The 25491-nt window shown below is 39.6% G+C and overlaps 2 protein-coding genes across 4 annotated transcripts in view; both read right to left on the minus strand.

The window, feature by feature from the left end:
* The window catches only part of hspb8 (heat shock protein family B (small) member 8), a 9158-nt gene extending 7772 nt beyond the window's left edge, over positions 1-1386 (minus strand). The window contains exon 1 of the mRNA XM_088302525.1: positions 561-1386. Within this exon, the coding sequence (XP_088158651.1) occupies positions 561-957 (397 nt within the window). The 5' untranslated portion in view covers positions 958-1386. The remainder of the gene's footprint in view (positions 1-560) is intronic.
* A 1518-nt stretch (positions 1387-2904) lies between these two features.
* The window catches only part of srrm4 (serine/arginine repetitive matrix 4), a 58889-nt gene continuing 36302 nt past the window's right edge, over positions 2905-25491 (minus strand). For all 3 annotated transcript variants that reach the window (XM_088302547.1, XM_088302538.1, XM_088302557.1), the window contains 11 exons: positions 25208-25294; positions 23533-23616; positions 23418-23444; positions 22023-22076; positions 19738-19815; positions 16080-16164; positions 10410-10687; positions 9916-10083; positions 9734-9832; positions 9258-9407; positions 2905-6303 (listed from right to left, as the gene is read on the minus strand). In XM_088302547.1, the coding sequence (XP_088158673.1) occupies positions 6093-6303; positions 9258-9407; positions 9734-9832; positions 9916-10083; positions 10410-10687; positions 16080-16164; positions 19738-19815; positions 22023-22076; positions 23418-23444; positions 23533-23616; positions 25208-25294 (1321 nt within the window). In that variant the 3' untranslated portion in view covers positions 2905-6092. The remainder of the gene's footprint in view (positions 6304-9257; positions 9408-9733; positions 9833-9915; positions 10084-10409; positions 10688-16079; positions 16165-19737; positions 19816-22022; positions 22077-23417; positions 23445-23532; positions 23617-25207; positions 25295-25491) is intronic.

Raw genomic sequence — 25491 nt, forward strand, 5'->3', positions numbered from 1 at the left:
GAATCGGTTGCTCGGCAGGTTCCACACGAGACCGCATGATAAATTGCAAAACAATCAATAAATGCAAACAAATTCCAATAAATTACCATTAGACTAAATTAGGAAATTGTTGCAATCTTCAGACAATAAAAAGCCATCAAAAATAAATTTCAAAACTTATTTCAAATTAAGAAAAGTCGAAAACGTTTCAAAGAGAAAATTGTAACACATGTTTGTTTTTTTTATTGTTTATGACTTTAAAATTGCTTAAGATTTTTGAAATTGCATAAATAAACTGGAATCTTGAAGAAAAATTATCACAGGAACAAATTATTTCATAAGCTAAAACGCCTCTCAAAGACAAATCGTAAGGTAAGATTTTTTACCTTCATGATTTTGAAATTGTATGAATGTTTTTTTAATTGCAAAACTAAGCTGCACATTTTTTTGGGGGGGGTTCTTTTTTCGTTTTCAAGAACGTTGCGACACGATGAAGTCCATTTTTACGAATCGCGATACTCCAAGTCAACCACAACAAGACCCACTATGGCAGGGCAAAAATAAGATTTTGGGGGCCTCACCTGACACTTCCACGAATCCCTCCTTGGTTTTGATGTTGAGTTCGTGCGCCTTGAAGCTGTGCACGTTGACACACACTTTCCACGGGTCCCCCGAACCCGTGGTGGGCGAGGGCTCGCCGTAGCGGCCGGCGGCGAATAGCGACGGTCCCGATTGTGGCCGCCGGCGTTCCGGGAAGGCCGATCGCAGGCCGCTTCCGAAGGGCGGCGTCGTCGAGCTCAGGCGGGAGCCCAGCCGGCCCGGCCTGGCCCAGCCGGGCCAGTCCATGGACAGGTCCTCCGGGAAGGGCGGCATCCCGAAGTCGTCCTCCGTCAGAAAACGCGAGGCCATCGACTCTCCGAAAGGGTCGCGGGGGAACCTCTGGCGCCCGCCCACAGTGTAAAAGTCTCCCTCCGCCATGTCCGATCCAAGTCAACAGAAGCTCGGCAACTTGTCGAGCGGCTGGCGTATCACCATCCAAATCCCAAGTAGAAAAGTAGCCAATGGCCGGCCCCGCCCACGGCTCTCTTTTTATAGCGGCTCCACGCTCTGGAAAGGGCTGGAAGACTGCGTAAGACTTTATTAAAAAAAAAAAACACCCAGCAGCCGCTCTCTAAAGCCCCGGAACTGCAACTCGAAATCTTCAACGCTCAATAGAATCCACTTGCGGTCACTGCAACAACTCTCTTAGGCGGTGTGTTCCGAGTTAAAACATGTGGAAAGTAGTTACAGAAGTTGATTTCAGGTCGTGCAATTTGCGAGGGGGGACACTTTTTACAGCGTTGACCCCTTTGCTCAAATGAGTCACTCCGGCCGGAATAGAAGACGAGTCAAGCGGTTGAAGTCAGCGCGGCAAAAGGAACACACCAGGGTTTGCTTTCTCACTTTTGCTCATCTTTATTGGCGACACACACTCTCATTTCACGCAAATGCAACAAACACAAGAGGATTAGAGCCACTATTAACCAGAAACAAAGATTCATAAAGAACAATTACTATTGGACAAAAAAAAGTCAATTTGGAAAGAAAAATACACAAGTAATCAATTTTCATTGTACACACACAAATATATATATATATATATATATATATATATATATATATATATATATATATATGTATATATATATATCACTCGCCTCACTTCTGTTCTGCGCAGGCAGTGTGGGATCGGTTCCCACGAATAAAAATTATTAATAATGAAAAGACAACTTCAACTTTGTAGTTTTTCACTTTTTATAGGGGTTTCCGGTCCCAATTAACCACAAAAAAGGGATACTGTACATCAATGCTTCTTTCACTTTTTGTCTAGGTTTACAAAAAAAAGATGAAAAAAAAACCCAAAAAACATCATAATCTGGGCCAGTTATTTTTTGGAATCAAATGTTTTTATTCAAGTTTTTTTTTACATGGTGGAACCCAACAAAGCAAGAATTAACACAATACATATAAAACATACACATAAATAGTACACCCTTCCCTAACCAGTACCTTGGACCTCAGCAATTCATGTTCTAAAACTTAGCAAAAATAAATAAATGCATATCCTGAAAAAATAAATAATAATGATAATAAATACTTAAAAAAATAAATAAAAATAAATAAATGGTGAATAACATTTTAAATAAAAAAGGAAAATGTGTTTCACTGCTGTTAGACCATTGTGATGCATTAATTGCAGTTAAAGTTCATCAAATAAATGTTTGAGGACTTGAAGGTCTACAGCGCTATTATTAATGATAAGTGAGACACAACCTGCCGCCAAAAATTGGTGACAGGTTTGCATTCCCAGAACATGTAAAAAAAAAAATAAAGGTCCCTGGTTTGTCCAATAGGCATAATGTGCAGAAGGGGCCATCCAAAATCTTAATTTGATATAGCTTGCAGGGTTTTAAGGAAGTTCTGTGCAAAGGATGTGCACCTTGTGCTTTAAGCACCACCCTAATCTGTAAATTTAAATTTTTTTTTTAAAAAGGATGTGTTTCTGTTGGGCCAATTATTTCTGGGTATTTGGCATTTTGGCAAATATCAGCAGATGCCTTTAAAAAAAACAGCTAATAAGAGCAATGCTAAATGTGAAATACTGACAATTTTCATTTTTTTCTTGAAAAGTTACTGATAAATGTTTTTTTTTTACATTTTCCAGCTATTCTTTTTACATTAGGAATTGATTTTATTCAAAATGTGTTTTCTTGTGAAAACATTTTTTTTCTTCCACAAAACACATTTTCCTTGAAAAGGTTTTGGTAATTTTTTCCCCTCATAAGATTCACTTTTTCAGATACAAAGTAATTCGAGAACAATTACTTCAAAATTGGGGCGACAGAAAGTTCAGAATTTAACCTTGGAGCCGAAATTGTGCAAATTTCCCATAAACATTTAAAAAAAAGTTCTTGCTTCTTTCAGTTTGGTCTTAACACTTGCTGGTAGAAAGACTTCCCGAATGCATTGATAAAAGAACATTTGGCATTTTTGTCACATGATTTAAAAACACCAAAGTTACAATATGGCACAGTTTTCATATTTACACTTCATACAGATGCATATGTACACCGACGTAATCACAGGACTGTGTGAGAAAATTAAAATAAATAACTTAATTCCTCTGTACATATTTGTGTAGATATTTTTTTTTTGTTTTGTTTTTTTACTTGCGCACAAAAATAACAGATCAGGAAATTTAGCGCATAGGGATTTCCCTTAAACGCTAATGTGGTCGCTCAGGGGCCTTTATCTTCACGCGAGTTCTGGCAAAAAAGCAAATAAATATCAAACTGTGCATGTTTTTTCTTTTTTAGACACAAAAGGGTTGGTGGACCAGTTAACAGATTAGCTTGCTAACTGATATTTTAGGCATTCCGCTTACCAGTTGACGGTAAATAATTAAGTTTTCTCATGTAACTCTTGGCAAATAAATCATATTTCAAATTTATCTATGTCTTTTGTTTAGGAAACAAAATGATAGGTACACAATCTGACAGGTTAGCATGCTTGCTGCTCTGCTAACCCGAGCATAGATGTTTTACTTAAATGCTAAGGTAAGTGTTTTTTTTTCGGGAGTCTTCTGAATCTCCCAGCAAGGAAGCTAACAAATCAATATGTTTGTTTCATTCTTTTTAGGAAACCAAAAGATTGGTGCACTAGAGGTAGCATCTATGCTAACTAACACAGAGCCATTTCCCTAACAAGAGAGGAGCTAGGCAGCTATTTGGTATTCTCATGAAACTTCCTTCTCAAAAGCGAATAAATCAAATGTCAAATTACTTAATTTTCACTTTTATCGGGGTGGGGGCACGAAAAGGTTCAATCAGATCAGACCGTTAGCTGCTTGATTAGTTGGCTAGCTACTATGCTTACTCAATGTATATGGACTTCTCACATAACTCTTGCAAGAAATTGAACAGATCAAATGTCAAATGACTTACTTTCTTATTTTATGAAAGCAAAAAGTTGGCACAAGCTAAAGGATACGCCTAATAGCTGCTATTCTAATCATAGCATAGTTGTTCCACTGAGCATACGGGTAGCTAGGTGGCTGCTTCTTTTGCATGTCAAACTATGTATCTTCTTTTTGTATAAACCAAAAAGTCAACTGTTTCTTTTTCTTTCTTTTTGAAAAAATTTTTATTCGAAGCACAAGAATAAGTTACTAGCCATCTGTCATGACAGGAAATGGACATGTTGCATAAAGAGCTTGGCCACTACGACAAATCAATAAATATTGAAAAAAGCAATAAATATGTATGCGGTTGGAGACACTACATTAATATTCAATTCAATTCATGCCCTCTCAATGCTGTTTATTCCCCTCAGCATGCAGTTGACGTCCTTTAAAAATGTTGAATTTTTTTTTCCCCAATTGATTTTAGGGATCCTGCCCCTCTTCCGTGGCCCACTGGTATTTGTATTGTCGGCACAGAGATTATTTTGCCATTTGTGCAACAAGACGTCCTTTTGTCAATTACTGCTAGCGTTAATACAGGAAAATGACCGTTGCATTTGCAATACGTGACTCGTTATACGCCGATAGACAAATGGAAGAATTGTCCGCTCTATAAAAATTCCTACATTTTGGTTAGGGAGTATTCAAATGTCGGCCCGTAAGTCATTTATGAAGTCCACTGTATAAAAACCCTTATATTGTATAGTGATTCATACTTAATCAACTCCATCGTTCACTTTATGAAAATTGATTATGGATTTATGCAACCATCAGGGTGGCCTACATAGAACGTTGCATTAAAAGTTCAATACAACTGAACTGCTGCTTAATGTTGGGGGGTGGGGGGATTTGCAATATTCCCATGAAATTTTGACCTTTTCACTGCAGACATCTTGGTTCACATATCAAACTCAATAAGGATCTTGCTCTCATTTGTGCCAACAATTTCGTAAAAATGAACGCAGGTAAGCAAATAGTAATTAAAAACAATCCTTGAAATCGCAATATCAATAGGAATCCTGCTCTGAAACTTGCCAACATTTGCTTGAAGTCAGACCAGGCATTGGAGAAAAAAACAAAAGCAGTCAGTCAGGTTATTTCTCGCATAAAATCAAATTCTTGATTTGGATTATTTTATTGAGTCCAGATATCATGGATCAAAATCAATCACGATCTTGCTCTCATAAATGACAACAATCCCTTAAAGATGAATACAGGTCTGTAAGTGGCAAGTCAAGGCGGTAGAATTCTTGCTTGGGTGTGATCATTTTCCCTGAAATTGTTGCACTTTGGATGATTTGGAGAATTTTAGCACAGATGTGGAAGCTGAGGCATCAATCAACAGCAGTCTGCGACCCTGCCTGTCAACAATCCCTTAAAGGGAATATGTTCTATGCATGCCCATTAGTCGATACACGGCATTCTGATTAATACTGCATTCACGCTATATGAGTTAAGGCGTAAACACCATCCGTTTTTAGCCATCTCCGGGGTGGCCATTTTGTTCCTTGCTGTCGACTCAAAATGACATCACAGTTGTTCAGGGCTCAGTTTCAGAAAACAGGTGAGCCGTGATTGGTTATTAGCTGTGCCCTGAGCAACTGCAATGTCATTTTCAGCCAACAGTGACAAATTGTCCGCCCCGGGAAATGGCTAAAAACGTGTGGATTTTGCTGCTTAACTCATATTCCACAAACACAAAGCCATATTTAGACTTGAAGGAGCATAGAACATATAACTGCAAAGAATATTTTGGGGTAGACTTCCCCTTTAAAATCAAAGGCAGACTGGCAATTGGCAAATAAAAGCAGCTGCGTGTTCACATCATGAGACATCATGGCTACCGATAAAAATCAAAAGGGATCCTTACAAGTTCAACAAAGTTTGCCAACTTGCATGCTTTAGCTTAAGATGGAATTTTAGCTCCTGTCCTCAAAACAGCCTTTTCAAAAGCAATTCAACATAAGAACATACGACATAAATCCTTGGAAAGACTGAAAACTTAAGCATTCGAATTTGTTTGAAATGAAAAACAAACAGCAGCAAGAAGGCAGAATTGCCATTGAAAATGTTTCCGGGGGAAAATTGTTTCTGTTGATTTGATCAGGGAAAGCTAATACCTGCTGGTGCTGCGCCGGCGCGCCTCAAAGTTCCACAATGAGCTGCGACCGACGCTCCCACAGGCTGAGGAGGAGGAGGAGGAGGAGGAGGAGGTGCTACGGCGGCGGTGGCAAAGGCGGAACAGACTTCTGGGCGATGTGGCGCTGACGCTGCTGCAGGACGAAGGGCTGCGACGTAAGTATGGGACGGGCCTCTTGCGGGCGCTGCAAACAGGCAAACATGATTACTTTTTTTAAGATACTAGTCTTCTCAAACAAAATGTCACCTTAAAGGCATCATCCAGTTGGGATGGTGCATTTTTCAATAGCAAACACAATTTATGTATTATTTTACCAGGAAAATTATACTTGCTTGCATTTTCAATTCTATCAATTTGTTTTGGAGAAATCAATACAAAAATAATGACCTTAATACCATCGACAAGAAATGAGGAATGTGGCCAAGCCCCCTTTTTCTTGCTCCAAATCTTGGTGGGAGTCACACGCGGGACCAATCACAATTTGTCCATTCAAAGTCATTGTAATTACGATGCTAATAATGTAAAAATAACGGGAACAGCATATGTGGACATCTCTACTTAAGCCAGTTCTTCTCAAATAGTGGGGTGGGCCTCCTTGGGGAGGGGGGGGTCTGATGCTGAAGGGTGTGCGTATGACCCTGGGGAACACGCTTTTTTTCCCGCCGTACTACAATAAAGTGTAATTGCACATCCCCTCCAGTAGTTGGCAGTGGCGATCGCATGGTCCATTGTACGCAGCGAGTATTAACTCGATGGTGTAGGTTTGTTTTTTTGACGAGCTGGCGATGAGAAGTGCAGCAAACAAACCCTTAGTCAACATGAAGATATTTTTAACAGGGATGAAAAGAAAGGTAGAGAGACACAAAGATAGTGGGTCAAAAGTAAGTCCCCCGAAAGCAAAGATGCGCAAATATGACGTATGTAGCGCTTGTCTTCACTATGACTACAAATGCTATTATTTATAGTTGCGGCGGAGAGTGTGTGGTGGGGGTCGGGGGCATGAATAGTTTTCTTCTTGCTAGGATGGGCATAACAGAAAATAATAGAGAAGCCCTGACTAAGGCTCACTTCAACTTATGTAACCATCACAAAACAATTAGCCTTTCCATGGGTGACTCAAGAGAATGAGGAAATGAGCAACTTACGTGCATTTCCGTCATGTCTCTGTTGTGTAAAGGTTAATATAACCAATCAGAGTTAATGTTGTTATCTCAGCCAATCAGGGGACTTGTTACAGGAATGTGGGGTTGTAAGGAAAACATGAGTCGTCATAGTAAATGTTAACAAGCAAGTTAACCGCTCTCTCTCTCTCTCGTTATTTAATCACACAATAACGTAACAGTCTCATCTGTCTCATTCTGTGTTTTTTAATAAATCACCAAGATACAAGATCCAAGAGCCTTTTCGTAAAGTTAATTGTTCATAGGTCGTTATTGATTAGATTTTAATCTATAACTGACTTCCTTTTTTCATCCGGTCCAGTGCGGCCACACTCAGCTGCGGAGTCAGCCTCCTCGCTGGAGCTTTGATGTGCTAAATTTTTCAAAGTCTGTCCATCCATCCAACCATTTTCTGCACTCCTTGTCTTCATTCAGGTTGTGCTCCGGCATGCTGAATTTTTTTCAAAGTCCAACTTTTTACAAAAGCATGACATCCAGGGTTTTCATGAAGCTGGCTGTCCCACATTGACTCTTCCGAAGCGGCCCAGACTAAAAGAGTCGATGCGGTGTTTATCCGACGCCCACACGCACCGCGACACTGATGGCTTCATGAAATGGCTAAAAGCGGTGGTTGGTCGCGAACATACTCAATGCATGCGGCAGGCATTTGTGGCATGGAGCCGCATGTCTGGATGATAAGAAGCTGACTTTGTTCTGTTAACCTCATCAGTTTACCGTCCAAAAGCGAATTGCTGCTTTGAGTGCTTTTGTGTGTACATTCATGCTCTTGTCCGCTTCAACTTGTGTAAGTGGAGAAGCGATCACATCGCATCACAGCGGGCGCTGTACAGATCCGCCTGCCGATCTTGCGCTCCACCCTACCCTCACTGGTGAACAAGACCCCTAAATATTTGAACTGGTCCACTTGGGACAGAATTTCATCACCGACCTAAGGGGAGGGCATTCCACCCTTTTCTGATTGAAGACCATGGTCTCAGATTTGGAGGCGCTGATCTTCATCCCAACCACTTCACACTCTGCTACGAACCGCTCCAGTGAGAGTTGAAGATCACAGTTTGAAGAAGCCAACAGTACCACATCATCTGCAAAAAGCAGAGATGCAATACTGAGAACACCGAACCGGACCCCTCATTGCCTTGGCTGCGCCTAGAAATTCTGTCCATAAAAGTTACGGTGACAAAGGGCAGCCTTGGCGGAGTCCAACCTTCGCTGGAAACAAATCCGACTTACTGCCGGCAATGCAGACCAAAGTCTGACATGGTGGTACATGGACCAAAGAGCATGTATTCGTGAGCTTGGTACCACGTACTCCCGAAGCACACCCCACAGAACTCCCAAGGGACACGGTCGAACGCCGTCTTCAAGTCCACAGAACACTTGTAGACTGGTTGGGCGAACTCCCATGCACCCTACCTTGGCCTCACCGAACTCCTACCATGCCCGAGTTTTAGCTTCAGCAACCGCCAAAACTGAGTTCCGCTTGGCCAGCTGCCTCCAGAGTTCCATAGGCCAAAAAGGTCCGATAGGACTCTTTCTTCAGTTTGGCATCATTCCTTACTGTCGGTGTGCACCAGCAGGTTCTGTTATTGCCGCCACGACAGGCACCAACCACCTTACGGCCACAGCTCCAATCAGCTGTCTCAACAATGGAGGCCCGAAACATGGTCCACTCTGACAAAATGTCCCCTTCCCTCCCCGGGACGTTGGCAAAGTTCTGCCAGAGGTGGGAGTTGAACGTCTTTCTGACAGGGGATTCTGCCAGTCGTTCCAACCAAACCCCAATAAGTTTAGGTTTGCCGGGTCAGACCGGCATCAGTGCTCTAAACAATGTGAAAAGGTTAATTTCTTGTTAAGTGCCCTCTATAATTTTCATCCAGCAATTTTCAGAACGGCTTAATTAATTTTTCATTAATTAGTATATGTATTTGTATTACTGTAGTGGTAAAGATTTGGGTACCTGGTGATCCGTCTGGCTTCCAGGTGGCTGGGCGAGTCCCGCCTCCTCTTCCTCATGGGCGAGTAGGACTTGCGTCTTCGTCTCTTCCTGCTAATCTTGCGCTTGTCGTCCGTCTCTCTTGAACTGGACACTCGCTTTCTGGACCGTGACCTGTGGAGTTTGATGGGTCATTGGATGTTGGTTTTGCATTTTCAGCCATTGATTTTCTTTGAGATGTGCTTGATTTTAGGGTCTCACTTTATTCCCTGTTTCCATGGGCGGTCTTTGCAAAAATAATTCAAATAGACACAGCTCTCATCATTTATGACATAAATGAATAAAGTACATAAATTTGAAACCCATTTTCTTGTATATGTACTGTTTGTACTTGTGATATTCGTTTAGTGAGGTCACCGGTCACCCGGTCACCACTGTAAATGAGACCTGGACTTCAACTGTTTTCTTTAAATGTAAACATTCAAAAAATTCAAGTTGACCTGCGATGTCTGAAGTAGCTTCCTCTGGAGCTTACGCTGCTCAAGCTGCCCCGCCGCCACCTCAGATTCGGCAAATAGCTCGGCGAGCGTGAGAAAGAGCTACAATGACAGCCACCATCGAATCAACGCCTCCACAAGAAATTGTCAATTACGTTATGGCAACTATTTTGGGCACTTCTTACCTGGCAGATGACACAGACGAGCTTGAAAAGCGTCGTCCGGAGTATCTGGAACTCCTCCAGGTTTTACTCCTCCCGCGGCTGTGATGCCAGTCACTGCTGGGTCGCTCCCTGGGAGACGTTTGTGGCGATCTCGTTGCATGGAACACACATCCCAAAGGCTCGTGTTCTCTGTGAGGAATCACGCTTCAAGTTAAGACTTTTTTTCTCGGCAATTGCATGAAACAGAAACTAATGCAATTTTGGAGGATGTTTAGCGTCCCTCAAGGATCTATCCGATGCCTGGACCTTTTCACCATACACATGCATTGATCGTGCTTTATGCTACCAACGAATGCTCTCATTAAACAATAAAAAAACTAAAAAACAAACTTTTTCTCATAACTTTCTGAGGTTTTCTTACTGACAATTAGAATATGTGGCAGAGTGAAGCGAGGCAGCCATCTGAAAACATCTGGTATGTTCACAGAGCCAAGGGATGCCTAACACTACGTCACCTCTTGAGGAGAGCGGTGCTCAAGCGGTCTTCGTCGCCGTTTTTGCACAAGGAGGCGAAGCTCGTCACCGAATTCCCAGAGTCTGAGACGTTGTCGTTCTTGTCGGCAAATGGCGGCTTCGTCGGCGACGGGGAGGCGCGCCGACGTGGGGCGTCGCTCTTGTCGGCTGCGCCCATCTCACAGGACGGCGGAGACGACGTGTCATTGCCGGAGTCGCAGTCGTGCGACCGCTCACCCTGCCGGGACGCTCGTCCTCGGGAAGGCTTTGATGAGAACATCTGTAGGCAGACAGAAATGGCCCACAATTACAAGCCTGAGCGCCCACGCGGAGCCTTCTAGCTGCCTGATTCACTGTGAAATCATCCTCATATTCCCTTGAAAAAACACTAAAAATCTTGTTGTTTTTTCCCAAAATATGTACTGATTATCTTTCCTTATCTTTCACAATTTGAGACGCGAAAGAGACGCCATGCAAACTTGAGGCATGCAGTCAGAATAGAGTAGAAAACGGGCTCCACACTAAAAAGACCAACTGTGGTGCCTTGACTTAAGAGTTTCATCCGTTCCATGACCGGGACTGTAACTTAAATCACTCATATGTCAAATCCTCTCTCCCCACAGAAATAATTGGAAATGTCATGAATCCATTCCAATTCCAGCCATTTGGTGAGTCAGCGTCGCTCAACGTGGATGGCTTAGTTGAGGATAAAGTATTATTTTGTTGTCCTTTTCACTTGTGCTTTTGTCGGTTTTATAATTTGAGGTCACAAAGTCAAAAGGCATTACTGTAAAAGTCATGGCTTTCTTTTTACAAAACCGAGGGTTGAGAACAAGATTGTAACAGTTTTGGATATGTCATTACCGTTGGTTTTTAGTTTGTTTTTTTCACTCAGTTTTAATCAATTTTTAGATTAATCTGAAAATTGATTAATCAATTTTTAGATTAATCTGAAAATTTATTAAAACTGAGTGAAAAAAAATACATTTTTAGATTAATCTGGGGCGGCACGGTGGTTGACTGGTTAGCACGAAGGCCTCACAGTGAGAGACAGCATCGGTCGTGGGTTCGATCCGGCTCCGGCCTTCCTGTGTGGAGTTTGCATGTTTCCTCTGGGTACTCCGGTTCCCTCCCACATTCCAAAAACATGCATGGCAGGTCAATTGAACACTCTAAATTGCCCCTAGGTATGAGTGCGAGCGCGGATGGTTGTTCGTTTCGGTGTGCCCTGCAATTGGCTGGCAACCAGTTCAGGATGTTGACCGCCTACTGCCCGCAGATAGCTGGGATAGGCTCCAGCACCCCCCCTGGACCCTAGTGAGGAGAAGTGGTATAGATAATGGATGGATGGATGGATAGACTCATCAATTGGATTTTAATTTTCTAAAATGCCTCAATGTTTTCTTATCAGTTTTAGTATTTGGTTGACCCTATGTATGGTTTTGAACAAGCCAAATTAGTTGACATTGGTTATCTTAGTTTTTTTTTTAATTGTGGATCACTGAAGTTGAAAATGCGTCATCCATCCATACCGCTTATCTTGTACAGGTTTGCGGGGGTTGCTGGAGCCTGTCCTAGCTGACTATGGGCGAAAGGCGCACTACACCCTGAACTGGTAGCCACCCAATCGCAGGGCATAAGACACCATCACTGTGTGGGAACCAAACCCACGCTGCCCGCACACAAGTCAGCAGAGTGTGAAATCTGATGAAGAGAAAAATGAAAAAAATAAATAGAACATAAAGCAAAAATATCCCCACATTCTAAGTGCGCATCTCTCTTGGAAAAGACAGTTCCATACGTATCTCAGTCGATGGAGTATGATACAATTAAAAAAAAAGATGCATTTTCAAATGGAACGATTCAATTCGGCTCTATTCAGTGGGATTCCGATTGGATTCTATACGGTACGGCTGTAGCGTTTGTCATGTTTATCATTATGTGACATGCACTGTAAAAACACTTCAAAGCCCAAACTATTCAAGGTCATTCATTTCAAAGAAACAGCAAATCATTAGCAACATCAACCTGATTCGATATGTATCTCGATTCATGTGATTCAAGGACGGAATATTTTTAAATGTAATGATTCAATTCCTTTTAGTTTAGGTAAACACCGGAACAAAAACAGAAAAAAAAAAAACATGAACATAGTTCAACAAGTTGTCCTGTGTAATCAGTTTATCCATACTTAAGACACAAAGCAAATTGAAAAAATTGAGCAAGTGATGAAAAACTCGTAAGTCAAGGAACCAGTGTTCAAAAAAGTAACAGATAGCAAACGTGTGGAAAAAAAGAAAAATCTAGCATCTGTCAAACCCCAAAAGAGACAGAGAAAGGAGGGGGTGCATCGGCCCACAAGCCTGACTGGGTAAAAAAAAAAAAAAAACACCACAAAAAAGCCGTTCTACCTCGCAGACAAAGAAAATGGCCAGGTGCCATCGGTGTAAGACAAAAAAAAAAAAAAAAAAAAAAAAAACCTGAATAAAACCGACGTCACTAAATGACCCTCTGCTTTTGCCATTAGTCTAGCCTTGCCTAGCATATACACCCTTAATCCACAGGACAGCATCCACTTACCAATCACGGTTTCCTCCTTAAGTAGGGAAGGTGTAAGAAAAAGGGGGCAACATTAGTGCATCATTAGAGATGTAAATTGGCAAGAAAAAAGACAATCACTTGGACTTTTTTTCTCCTTTTTTGGAGTGGCATGGGAAGCCCTTTGTGATCACAGGCAAGACAACACACCAAAATTTGGTTAACTTTAACGAGCGTCTTCTCCGCCCGTCAGCAATTTCAGATGACCTGTGGAGACCGCGATACCTTCAAAGTAGTCACAGTTGCAGCCAACATCAAACGAGACAGCTGTCCATGAATGAAAAAAAAACAAGCGATAGAAACAGGTTGACGTCATTGCTAAGGTTAATAATCGAAATACGTTTTATTTTTAATTAGATATTTTAATTAATTCAATCCCTACGAATCCTTTGGAAGTTATGACATCACTTGCAAGAAGCGGATTTTTGCTGAGAAACTTTTACACTGCAGCAGTTTAGATCATGCTTTTGTCAGTACTAGTTTTAACTCATTCACTGCCAGCCCAGGAAAATTGAATATACTTTTTGGCTTTTATACCCATCAATGGCAGTGAATGATTTTTAATCAGCGATTAATCTGTTGTTTTTGTGTGATTGTGAGTGCGGATGGTTCGTTCGCATCTATGTGTGCCCTGCTCAGGGCAGTGGCGCAAAAAGTATGCTAGAGTGGGCGCCAAAGCGATGGGAGGAAAATAATTTTTTGGGTGTATTAAACAACAGTTTGTTCAGGGGTATGGGTTGATCTAATCACTAAAACTAATTGAGGCACGTCACTGATAGGCGCCCCTCTCCTCAGTGCCCCACCCTTGCGCGCCGCGCGCACACAGAGTCCAGTGCGCGGGCCCTCGAGAACGAGAGCGAGTGTTTACAATTCAAACGTCTGATGATGCTAAAGATGGAGAAGAAAAACATAAAGTGCTCAGGGGCACAAAACCGAAAAAGAAATAGGGAGAGGGAGAAAGACTAAGTAGGTGTGGTATATTTTGTTGTTGATGTGTGGGTCTGGCTCAGCTTCCCTCCGGACAGGTCGCCGAGCATGGCAGAATTGGTGATGGAAAAAACTTATCTGACATAGCCATTTTGGTTAGAAAGAGATTTTATTCTCGTCACATGCAGATGTCAAAAGAAGTCTCCCCAAAAAGAAAAAGGGAAAGGTCCCCCCTCTCTCCGGCCTTCCCTTCTTATAGGGAATGCCACACCGGACATGAATATCTAATTTTACCTTGTTGCATATGCATTCTCATTGTACTAGTCCTCGACTTTGCTCCCGAAGCCCCCTACGGTGAGAGCAGATGTGGTTGCTCTTTGACGTGGCCTTCTGGTGCCATCCAGACTGCTACTATCACTTCGAGTGCTCCACACCTAAATACTGGTCAAGCCTTTTGTCCCCCTGGGCAGTATCTCATTTACATTGGAATTTCAACACAAAGACTTGTCACTTCTTTAGTCTCCAATTCCCTCATATTTATTTAAGATAATTACTAAAATGTTCATAATAGTGGATATAAAAATACACTACATAGGCATAAAAACCAACTTTTCAAAGTGGTTAAAAGACAGTAGGTAAGTTGTGATGTGTCAGCGTAGTAAGAGCCTCACTCAATGAAACGTTCAATAAAAGTTTGAAATAAAAGTGATATATTCCCCCCAAAACTGTATTCAAAGGCTCCATTTAAAAATGAAATCTTGATAATTATTTTATTTTTTTATTGTTTGGGGGGGGGCGCCTGTTATGTGTCTGCATACCCCCCAGAAAGTAGGAAAGTCGATAGTTGCACTCCTGGTTCAAGGTGTACCCCGCCTACTGCCGGAAGATAGCTGGGATAGGTTCCAGCACCACCCTTGTGAGGAAAAGTGGGACAGATAAATGGATGGATGGATGACAATTTGTGTTGAATTTTGCATGACATGAATTCTTAATTTTGAAAAAAAAAAATGTTTGCACAAAAGTAAAGTGGTAACAATTCAGGAAAGAAAATGTAATTTTTTTAGAGAAAAAAAATAATATTTTCACGACACTATCCTACAAAATTGAAATCATCATACTCGAAGAGTTTTCTTTTTATTTGTCAGGGAAGTTAAGTCGTTAGATGATTATGATGATGTCATAAATTACGATGCAATATCTCCGCACCAAAACATTTTATTTGTATGCAAATAAATTTTAACATTATGAGAAAAAAAGAAATCATCAATTTGTACGACAAAAAAACAGATTTTATATGTATAATGATGTAGTATGAAAGTCAGAATTTTGTGTCAATTTGTGAATTTTGTGTAGTACAAAAAAAACCACAGCATTTTCAAGGCTCCAGTGGAGTTTAAATAAATAAATAAACTCAATGCTCATCTAATTCCGCTCCCAATTAGCCGTGCATCCATTCTTGTTGGTAAGTCCAATCAGGGACGATAAATGTGGAACACAAGCGGCGACTGATTCAGCAAAGGTGAAACGAGCTACACACATTTGCATATTGGATTTTGCACGAGCCAATCAGTCCCACTTAACGCTTGTAGCACGCAAGCTGTCATTTGTGTCCATTTTGCAATTTTGCAAATCGAATTGCTCACTGACCCCAAAACCACGTTTACCAGTGATACCTTTCTACGCATATTTCCTTCCGTGTTGACGCTGATTCAGGTTGCTCATTTGCAGACGGCTTCGTGCGCAGGGGGCGCCAAATGAACAGAATCCAAACATAACATTATATTATAACATATATATATATATATGTATGTACACACACACACAGATAGATGGATAGATTTCTCTTTATATGGATATATAGACGTAGATGTAGACACATAGATATTTTGTCATAAATATTTGTCATTATTCCAAAGAAATATGAGACCGTGCATCCTCGTCGTCTTCAAATTGAGCCATGAAATTTTGATGAAGGTTCACCCGATCTTACATTTCCCTGATGATGTTTTCCGAGCAGACATGCTGGCATTCTACGGCGCGTTATCGCCGCAAGCCTAAAGAAGGCACTATACATGACCTCCTTCGCTTACACAAAAAAATTGAAAAAATAGGAAAAAGAAGACGAGAGAGTGAGCAGAAGGACTTACAGAGGCGAAGGAGGCTGGTTTTACTGATTTGGAGACGCTGCCGCCGCTGCTCCACTTAACCTCTGACTTTTTGTATGCCGGGGGTCTGCAAGCAAAGGCAAAGCATCACAAACATCATTCTCCCCCACCAGAAAAATAATCCTAAACATGTCATCTTGAAATTTAGTTGAGTTGCATTCTCACCAACAAATTTACTACAATAATAAATATATTTGGTAATGCTGTAGCTGTTGTGAAAGTGCTATATGAATAAAAATGTGTTGTATTGTTTTAAAAGAAAAACACAATCTTAATTTTGTATATATATATATATATATACATATATATATGAGATTTGGTGTAAATTAGTATTATTAATAGTTAAAATTAATTATTTCTTTCTAAATCTAAAGTGAGAACATTCATAATCTTAGGAGCATTAACGAAAAAAAGAAGAAGCCGTCAATTATTTAGCCGAGATTTTGAAATTCCTCCTGAGGCATTTAATCATCTTATGGAAAACTTACTACAAGTTCAATTTCCCCTGCGAGCAATTCCATTTCTCTGCTGTTTTTCTTTTCCTCACATAACCAAGCAAATGCCACTTGTTTGGGATTTTTGGGATTACTTTTTGGTTTGGATCTGTTTTTACTTGCCGACATAACAAGACAAGCCTCTTTTACACTCGCATTTAAATGAAAAAAAAAAACATTGCCCATTTAATATCAAACTGCTGGTTGATTGAAAGGTTTTCAACACAGGTGCAAAAAAAAAAATCTATTGACGTGAAAAAAAATCACCTTTGTGAAAATTGCCAATCTGCGAGCTTTTCTTGCGGCGCTGCGATAAGATAAGAAGAGGCACCTCCGCTTTCTGGCTGCTCGATGCGATAAGACTCATCATTGCCACAAATCGTTTCAGCTCTACAAAGTTAACAATCCTGCACAGTCGACTCACTCTATTCAAATTCCAATGAAGTGCGCCTGACAAGTTACACTTTTTGAAAATGAATTGACAGTGACTTGGTAGTGGTCACAGAATCATTTCATCCATTTAAAAATCCTCCCAATTTTACATTAGCGACTCCCAAATCGCTACAACGGTATTTCTCGGGATTAGGAAATATTCAATTAATCGATACAGACAGAGATTAAAATATACATTCCAGAATTTAAAAATGAATTGAAACATATAAGAATATAAAAGAACAAAGTCATTGTATTACGAGAAAAAAAGTCAGACTTTTGAAGAAGGGTGCAAATATGCCACAAATATAAATTGCAACTCATATAATTATTTAGTTGGTATATTACAAAACTTCTGAAATTTGAATTACGCTACGGTTTTGCAAGATAATGGTCATTCTTTAGAAGAGGTGTGTAGAAAAAGCTGTAATAATTCATGCAATCATTTAGTGGTAACATTAAAAATAAAATAGTTGACATTTCTTCGAGAATTACGCTATAGAGCCAAGAAAAAAGTTGTACTTTTGAATTAGATAGATAGATAGACAAAAAGTATTTTTAGCAAGCTTTCGTTATAGTATTTGGGGTGAAAATAAATGTATATAATTTACAGAATAATATACCATATGCTGTCACTATTGTAGTGTGGGTAAAATGTACTCATTCCAAATGAGGATGCAAATACATGACCAAAAAAGGGGTCATTTGTACAAGAATCAAGGAGTACTATTACAAGATAGTGGTGCAATTTTGTACAATAAGGAATAGTATTTCTAAAAATTTGGGGGCATTTCTTAACAAGAATGAAGAATGAATGCCTTCGAGTCAACTACATAGTCCAAACATTTATTCTACTTGAGCAAAATGTGTAATAGTGAAGCTTCTAATATTGTTGTTATCTGTATAGCCTAATATCATTTCATTCGTTGTCATTTGTATGAAAATCAAGTTGTGATATTACAAGACTTTTGTGTGATAATGCTATATTACATGGAAAAGGTTTTCATTTGCAGTCACCTGAAGGAAAAAATACTTCTTTACTTTTATGGACCTTTTTGGACGTGAACAAATGTATATATTTTAGAGGTATCAGAAAAATGCGTTATGAATGAGATTAATCCAACTCCCTTTTAACGCGGTCAATTTTTTCGCGGTTAAGACTCATTTTGGCCTGATAAACAATTTAGTCCTATGACGTAGCGCTGACTCTTGCGAGACGGAAAAAAACATCAAGCTTGTGAAATTTAGTACACGCCTGGGCTTGCTGTGCGGAGTTTTCGCCGGTTTAAAAAACTAAAAGCATCATGGTGAGTGGTAAAAATGAGGCCAATTCAATTCTGAATAGCAAGTTTAAAAAAAAAAAAGTTACCAAATAGTGTCATTGATAAGAGCAAAGTCATTTGTGTGTATTGCCATCATGCACTGAACTACCATCGCAGCACGTCCAGTTCAAAATACCATTTGATGGCCAAGCACACCGGTAATGCCAATTCTCGAGCTCCTTGTCAAACCCAGGCATCCATGGATAATTTGCGACTGAAACCGGTGGATGGATCAACTAAAAAGAGACTCGCCAAAGCCATAGCTAAGTGGGTGGCCACTGCATGTTAGCATCGTGGAGGACGAAGGTCTGGCTGAAATACTTCGCATTGCGTCCAACGACTGCACTTACGAATTCTCCTCGAGATACACCATCGCAACCCGCATTTTAAGACTTGCAGGAAGCGGAGAAGGCGGAAGCAGTCGCGCTCACCGGTGATTACTGGACTTCTCTCAGTAACCATAACTCCCTTTGTATGACAGTCCATTATTTTGACCCATTTCATTTGCACTTTGTGGGCATTTTATAGTTCTTATATTACTCCAATTTGATCCCTTAGAAAGGCTGTTGAGATGCTCTTTTGTGTGACACTGTTGGTGTGAGTCAAATCCAATGCTTTGTATTTCCAATTTTAAAAAAAGTATTTGCATAAAAACAAAAAAATCAATTCTCATCTATTAAAGGTATTATAATTCAATAAAATAATGGGAGAAAAAAATGGAAGGGATTTTTTTTTACATTGAATAAAATGTGCGATTAACTACAAGTTAAAATATGTAATCATAATTAATCGCATTTTTCATAGTTAATTACTTGACAGCACTAATATATTTACAAATTTGTTTTCCCAGAAGAACTCTTTAACAAGAAAAATGTTGAGTTATTGGCAGAAAAAACATGACAACATTGCATTATCAGAAGAAAACTAAAACAGATTTTTTTGGGAAGCCGATGCAATTTCCAATATTTGACATAACATAATTCTGATAACTGATTAATCGCACGATTGATTTAAAAATGATGTGATGAATTACGTCATTTTGGGAGGGGAATGTTTCTTTTAATTGCATTATCTATGTCTTACGTTATCATTTGTAAACATGCAAAGAAAATAAATAAAATAAACAAATTAAATAATGATTTTAAGCCGCTAAAGTCCGATGTATCAGACAGGTCCTACACATGGGCATGAAAAGTAATTCATTATAAAGTTATGAACAAGTTCTCCAATTGTTTGTTTAAACTTGAATTGCCAGAAAAACATTTTTATCAATATTGAATGGAATCACAAGCTAAGGAATGGAATGGTGAGGTCCTTAACAATACCCAACCGACTATAAATGGCAACAAGAAGCGGAAGGTTGAAAACGCACTGAGTCCTTTGGTGTCCTACCTTGCCTCTGCCGATGATGACGGGCAGTCTGACGCCGGGCTTCCGCGGCGGCGTTTCCCCCTCCGCCTGCCCCGAGAGCTGAGGGAAAAAGCGACATTAGCACGCACTAATAAAGCGGCTAAAGGAGGATCTATGTTGAGTACAGCCATTTCAGAACTCAACAGAAGCAAAAATTTGCCAAGCAAGTCCCTGAAACAGGGTTGACAAAAAGCAAAAAATGAGAAGCAGAAAAGTTTGAATATGACAGGAAATCATCAACAAAAAAGAGGACAGATTACAAGACAAAAAAAGAATCAATTCATAATATTGCAACAATGGATAGAGTCGAGAAATTATGAAAATTAAGGAATTTGGTAGGCTGTACAATCAAGTCAGATTCCGGGAAAAAGTCACAACTTGTATGAAAAATTTTGACGTCAAGAGAACTGTCGGCATTTGTACGCCGAAGAGTCGGAATTTTGCACGAGAAAAATTCCTAAGAAGCCGTAAACTGTTTGTGAAACGAGATGATTACAAAATAGAAGCTAACAATTGGCATTATTGTTGTTATAGTTTGGGATTTTAATTCTAGTTAGTATTTAATTTAATTTTGAGCTTTGTTTGGTAAATTTAGTTAGATTTAATTAGTTTTCAGGACAGCTTTGTTAGTTTTCATTCATTTTAGTGATTTTTCAAAAGCAGTTTGAGTTTAGCTTTAGTATTTGTTTTCATTTTTAAAGAAACTGATGTTTTACTTGTGTGCAAGATTAGAAAAACACCATAGTAAGTATTCTATTGTACAAATATAAAGAGAATATTATTTTTTTTAACTTTTTGATCATACAGGGTACTGTTTAACAGTCCTCAGACATTGAATTACAGTAAGTGGTTAGTAAGTTATGCCCTGCAATTGGCTGGCAACCAGTTCAGGGTGTCCCCCACCTACTGCCCGAAGATAGCTGGGATAGGCTCCAGCCCACCCCGTGACCCTAGTGAGGAGAAACGGTACAGAAGATGGATGGATGGATGCTTAGTAAGTTAAATGCCGAATTAAATATGGCTAATATGCCTTGTTGCCAATTTCTAAAGTGGATTTGTGGGTTAATTGAACACTCTAAATTGGATTTGAGCGTGTACGGTTGTTCATCCATGTGTGCCCTGCAATTGGCTGGGAAACAGTTCCGGGTGTGCCGCCTACTGCCCGAAGAAATTTGTACGACAATGAACAGATAATGACAAGAAAACAACTTGACATTTGTATGAGAAAAAAAAACATTCACCTTGTAAAAGAATGACAGGGGGGAAAAGTGGTAAATTGTGGCAAAATTACATTTAAAAAAAAAAAAAAATTAAATGCCAAAGTCCAAAAATGTTCCTAGAAAAAGTAATATTTGTTTGTATAAGAAGACAAGATAATTGTCAAAATTTGCACAAGAACCACGTCAGAATAGCACAAATGAATTAAATGTCTGCCAGTGTAAAGTCATTAAATTGCATGGAAGTCGTAATGAGGACAACAATCAAGTTGTGATATAACAAGAAAACATCATTTTGGGCCGGTCCCTGATGGTGTAGTGGTACACTCGCCCGAGTTGTGTGCAGGCAGCGTGGGTTCAGTTCTTCACTCTACGTCTGCCCTGTGACTGGCTGGCGACCAGTTCAGGGTGTAGTGCGCCTTTCGCCCGTAGTCAGCTGGGATAGGCTCCAGCTGACTACCTCGACCCTGTACAGTATAAGCGGTCTGGATAATGACATGACATTATCTAGGGCCAGACGTAGCTCAGGCGGTAGAACGGCTCGATCAGTAACTGGAGAGTCAAGTTGGCTGTTGCAATCCCACTCTGCACAAATAATTTGCCAAGAGGCGTCACCCATCTTGCCTAACTGGTGTTGGGCTGGCTGGGAATAAGTGCTGGTGCTCCTATAGGCCGCGGGCGCACTTTCCTCAGCCTGCCCTAGCCAGGGCAGCTGCGGCTACACAAGGGAATTTACCACCACCAGAATGCCAATGTGTAAGGGAATGAATCATGAAAAGCGTATTTGAGTGTCCACAAAAGCGTGACTCAAATCTCATGCATCATCATTATTATTATTTGTAGTATTTAGGACAAAGTCCTGATGTCATGGGCAAAAAATTCATAACATTATGAGAAACGCCATTTGGATGAGACAAAAAAGTTCCTTTTGTTCAAGAATGAAGACAATATCACCAAAAATAAAGAAACAGTAGTTTCTGTCAGAAAGAAGTCCAAATATGAAAGCACTAAATCAATTTTCTGGACTTTTCTTGGATTCAAATGACTGACCTTTTCTTCAGTTTGCGCTCGTCCTTTCGCTTTCGTTTGAAACGCGACGAGCTGCTGCAAGCAAAGACAACAAACAGCTTCATCATCATCCTCGTCATCACTTTGCAAGTCATTCAAAGTGTTTATTTCTCCATTTTGGGATTTGGGCTGGGTCGGGAATCACGAGAGTAGAACGTTTCTTGTCGTAATATTACAAAATTCGAAATTTGTAGTCGCAGAATTACAAAAAAATTAAATAATAATATAAATAATAATTATTACTTCCAAGAAGGATAAGATAACAAAAAAGTTGTAATATGGACAATGAATACGTTTGAGTAATACAACAAAATGGTTGGAATTTGAACAAGAATGCAGTCAAAAAAAAATAAATTGTACATTAGAACAAGAATGAGGTATGTGTAATTGGTACAATTATTTAGTCGTAACATGACAAAAAAAATTGATGAGATTAGATCAAGAATTCAGTTCGAGTATTATGAGGAAAAAAAGGTTATACTGTACTTTTGAAAAAGATTGCAGGTGCTCCAAGCGAAAGTTGGAAATTCTACAAACGTTTTGAGTAACATCATCATTTCAAATGTAGATACATGACAAAAAAAAGAAGTTGTCATTTGGCAGTCATAATGTTATTAAAAAAAATCCTACGAAATGGCATTCATGAAGGAGAATGAAGACTTAAGTAAACGTATAAACTAATTTGCATAATAACAGTGATATAGGAAATCCAATAGTAGTCATTTGTCTCAAAATTAAGTCAGAGTGAAATTTTGTACTTTTAAACAAGAAAAAAACAAGCTTTGTTACGATATTAAAACAAATAGTTGTAATGAAATGATTTTGAGATTTCTGAACATGAATGAAGACTAGAAAAAGTTATCATTTGTATAATAATAGAAATAGTCGTAATTTGTGCAAAAATTAAGTCATAGTCTTACGAGCAAAAAGTCATAGAAATTTGGATTTTTTATAATAACAGGAATTTGTCAGAATTTGTACAAAAATTCAGCCAAAAAAGATTTGAAAATTTGTAATTTCGAGCAAGACTTTGGCGATAAACAAGCTGCAATTTGAAACAATGATTGGGTCGTAATATTATAAGAACAAGTCAAAAAATTAAAACAAGTATTACAAGTTATTGTGGGAATCAGAGCGTAACAAGAACAATGTCCTACTTTTGTATAACCGTCATTTTTGTCACGATTAGCGAGTAGGGAGTTTATGCACGACTGCATTTGGAATCATTCATCAATAGGATTTGTGTGGACATATTTGGAACTATCGATGCGATACGTACATCATATGGAATCGAAATGAATATCAAGTGTGTGTCTGTGCTTTGCAACACAGCCACTGTGAGTAAACATTAGCATGGCAAAAACCCAAAGGACAAACCTGCGTTTGGACTTTTTGGAGGCATACCTGGGAGGAAGGACAAAACAGAATTCGGATTAGTTTATCCCGTTAATTATAAGACGTTCGGTACTTGAGCAAATGAGGCCACGCATACCCATGCCGCTTGCTTTTCTTGGAACTTTTCTTCTTCTTCTTCTTTTTCCTCTTCCTCAGCGGAGAGAGGCTGCAAGAAGGCAACCTAGGAGTACAAATGAAATTGTGAATCTTCACGACTGCATAGCGCAGATTTTTAAACGATCCTTCTTTTTATGCGCTTTTGCAGCAGGAGTCGCATGCCTTCAGTGTAGTACTGCCTTGCGCCACAACAATGCGAGGCAGCACTGAGCTCTGCTGGATGACGTGCAGCTGTGTATTAAAGACGAAAGGAAAGGCATAGAAGGTCGGAGGCCAACTAAACTACTTTTCAAAAATAAAGTTGGAATACCATGAGTAAAAGTAACATCTATCATAATCTTACGTGAATACAGCTGTACAAGTAGAGAAACAATTAAAATCAAACTATTTAACATTTACTCATGATATGTAACACGGAATAAAGTTGTAATTCTACGGAAAAGAATAAAGTTACAGTGTGAATAAAGAAGGGAAAATTACGTGGTAATGCTAAAGATGCAACTTTTCCATAAATAGTTTCCTATAACAAAGTTGTATTTCCACGAGAAAGAACATACAGCTTGACAAGAAAAAAGTTCAAAGTTCAAAAACATTTCAAAAGAGTCATAATTGAGGTTACGATCAGGTTTTAGGTTCGGGCCTACAAGAAAATCATTGCAAAAAGATCATGCTCATTTTTCCTTGAAATATTATCTATGCATACAATCTAAACAAAGTTGAGGTTGCAGGTTCTGTCATGGTCTGTGTTTGGTGTTTTTGGTTTTGGAATTCAGGGTTTCACTTTTTTTCCTTGTGTTCCTTTTGTGTCTGTCTTGTAATGCTTATTGTGGCCACTTGTGTTGGTTTAACCAATTAATCAACCTTGTGTTGACCAATCAGCTCCCTCCAACCCTATGTGTCTTGGCCAGGTATTCCGTGTTGTCTCATCAATTTGTTTGATTTTCGTTTCCTGGTTCCTTTCAGTCCAGTTTATTGTCTGTCAATTGTCCTCTTGCCCTTGCCATGCCTTGTTTTTTCGCCAAGCCAAGTTGTCCGATTGTTGTTTGTTACTTTGAGCACTGTTAATTTGCAATTTAACATTTTGTTCATCCAAGTACTCCTGCCTTTCTTCCTTGCATTTGGGTCCTCTACACCTCAACCCAAAGCTGACAGTTTCACCAGGATGAAGTTGGGTTCTAATGGGAAAAGTCAGACTTTTACTAGAATAAAGTTGTCACATTTTGAGGGGGAAAAAGTTGGAATAAAATGAGGCAAAAAAGACTAAGAATAAACAATAAACTAGAGGTACCAGAACAAAAATGTATTTTACTTGAACAACTATTAAAATAAAGTTTAAATGTCTTCAAAGCACATGAGAGTGTTAAAAGAATTTGTATTTTTTTTTTTTAAATACGGCAGTAGGCGGGGGACACTCTGAACTGGTTGCCAGCCAATCGCAGGGCACACATAGACAACCATCCGCCCTCACACTCAGACCTAGGGTAAATTCTACACAGGAAGGCCGGAGCCAGAATCGAAATTGCAGAGTCTACAGACACACATGCACACGCACGAACACGCACACGCACACGCCCACACACACCCCAACACACACACACACACGCCCACACACGGAGCTTGTGAACGTGGATGTGCCATAGAAAAAGGCAAGTCACCTTCTGGTCAGCTTTTTGCGCTCCGACTTGCTCTTCTTCTTTTTCTTGTCTTTGGGCCGCAGTGGCAGCTCCTTGCCAAAGGAGGCGCTTTAGGCCGAGAGAAAGAAAGTCACATCATCAACAGGAAACCAATGTTGTAATTTGCGTGACAGTCGAATCCTAACATGAGCATCAAGAACGTCATCGTTTGGATGAGAATCAAGTCGCAATTAGCGCGATAATACACTTGTTATATCACAATGATGCAAACGCAATTTGCATTAGGATAAAGTCATCCATTACCA

This window comes from Idiotropiscis lumnitzeri, chromosome 1 (assembly GCF_059441095.1).
Source record: "Idiotropiscis lumnitzeri isolate Australia: NSW breed Sydney's pygmy pipehorse chromosome 1, RoL_Ilum_1.0, whole genome shotgun sequence".
NCBI lineage: Eukaryota > Metazoa > Chordata > Actinopteri > Syngnathiformes > Syngnathidae > Idiotropiscis > Idiotropiscis lumnitzeri.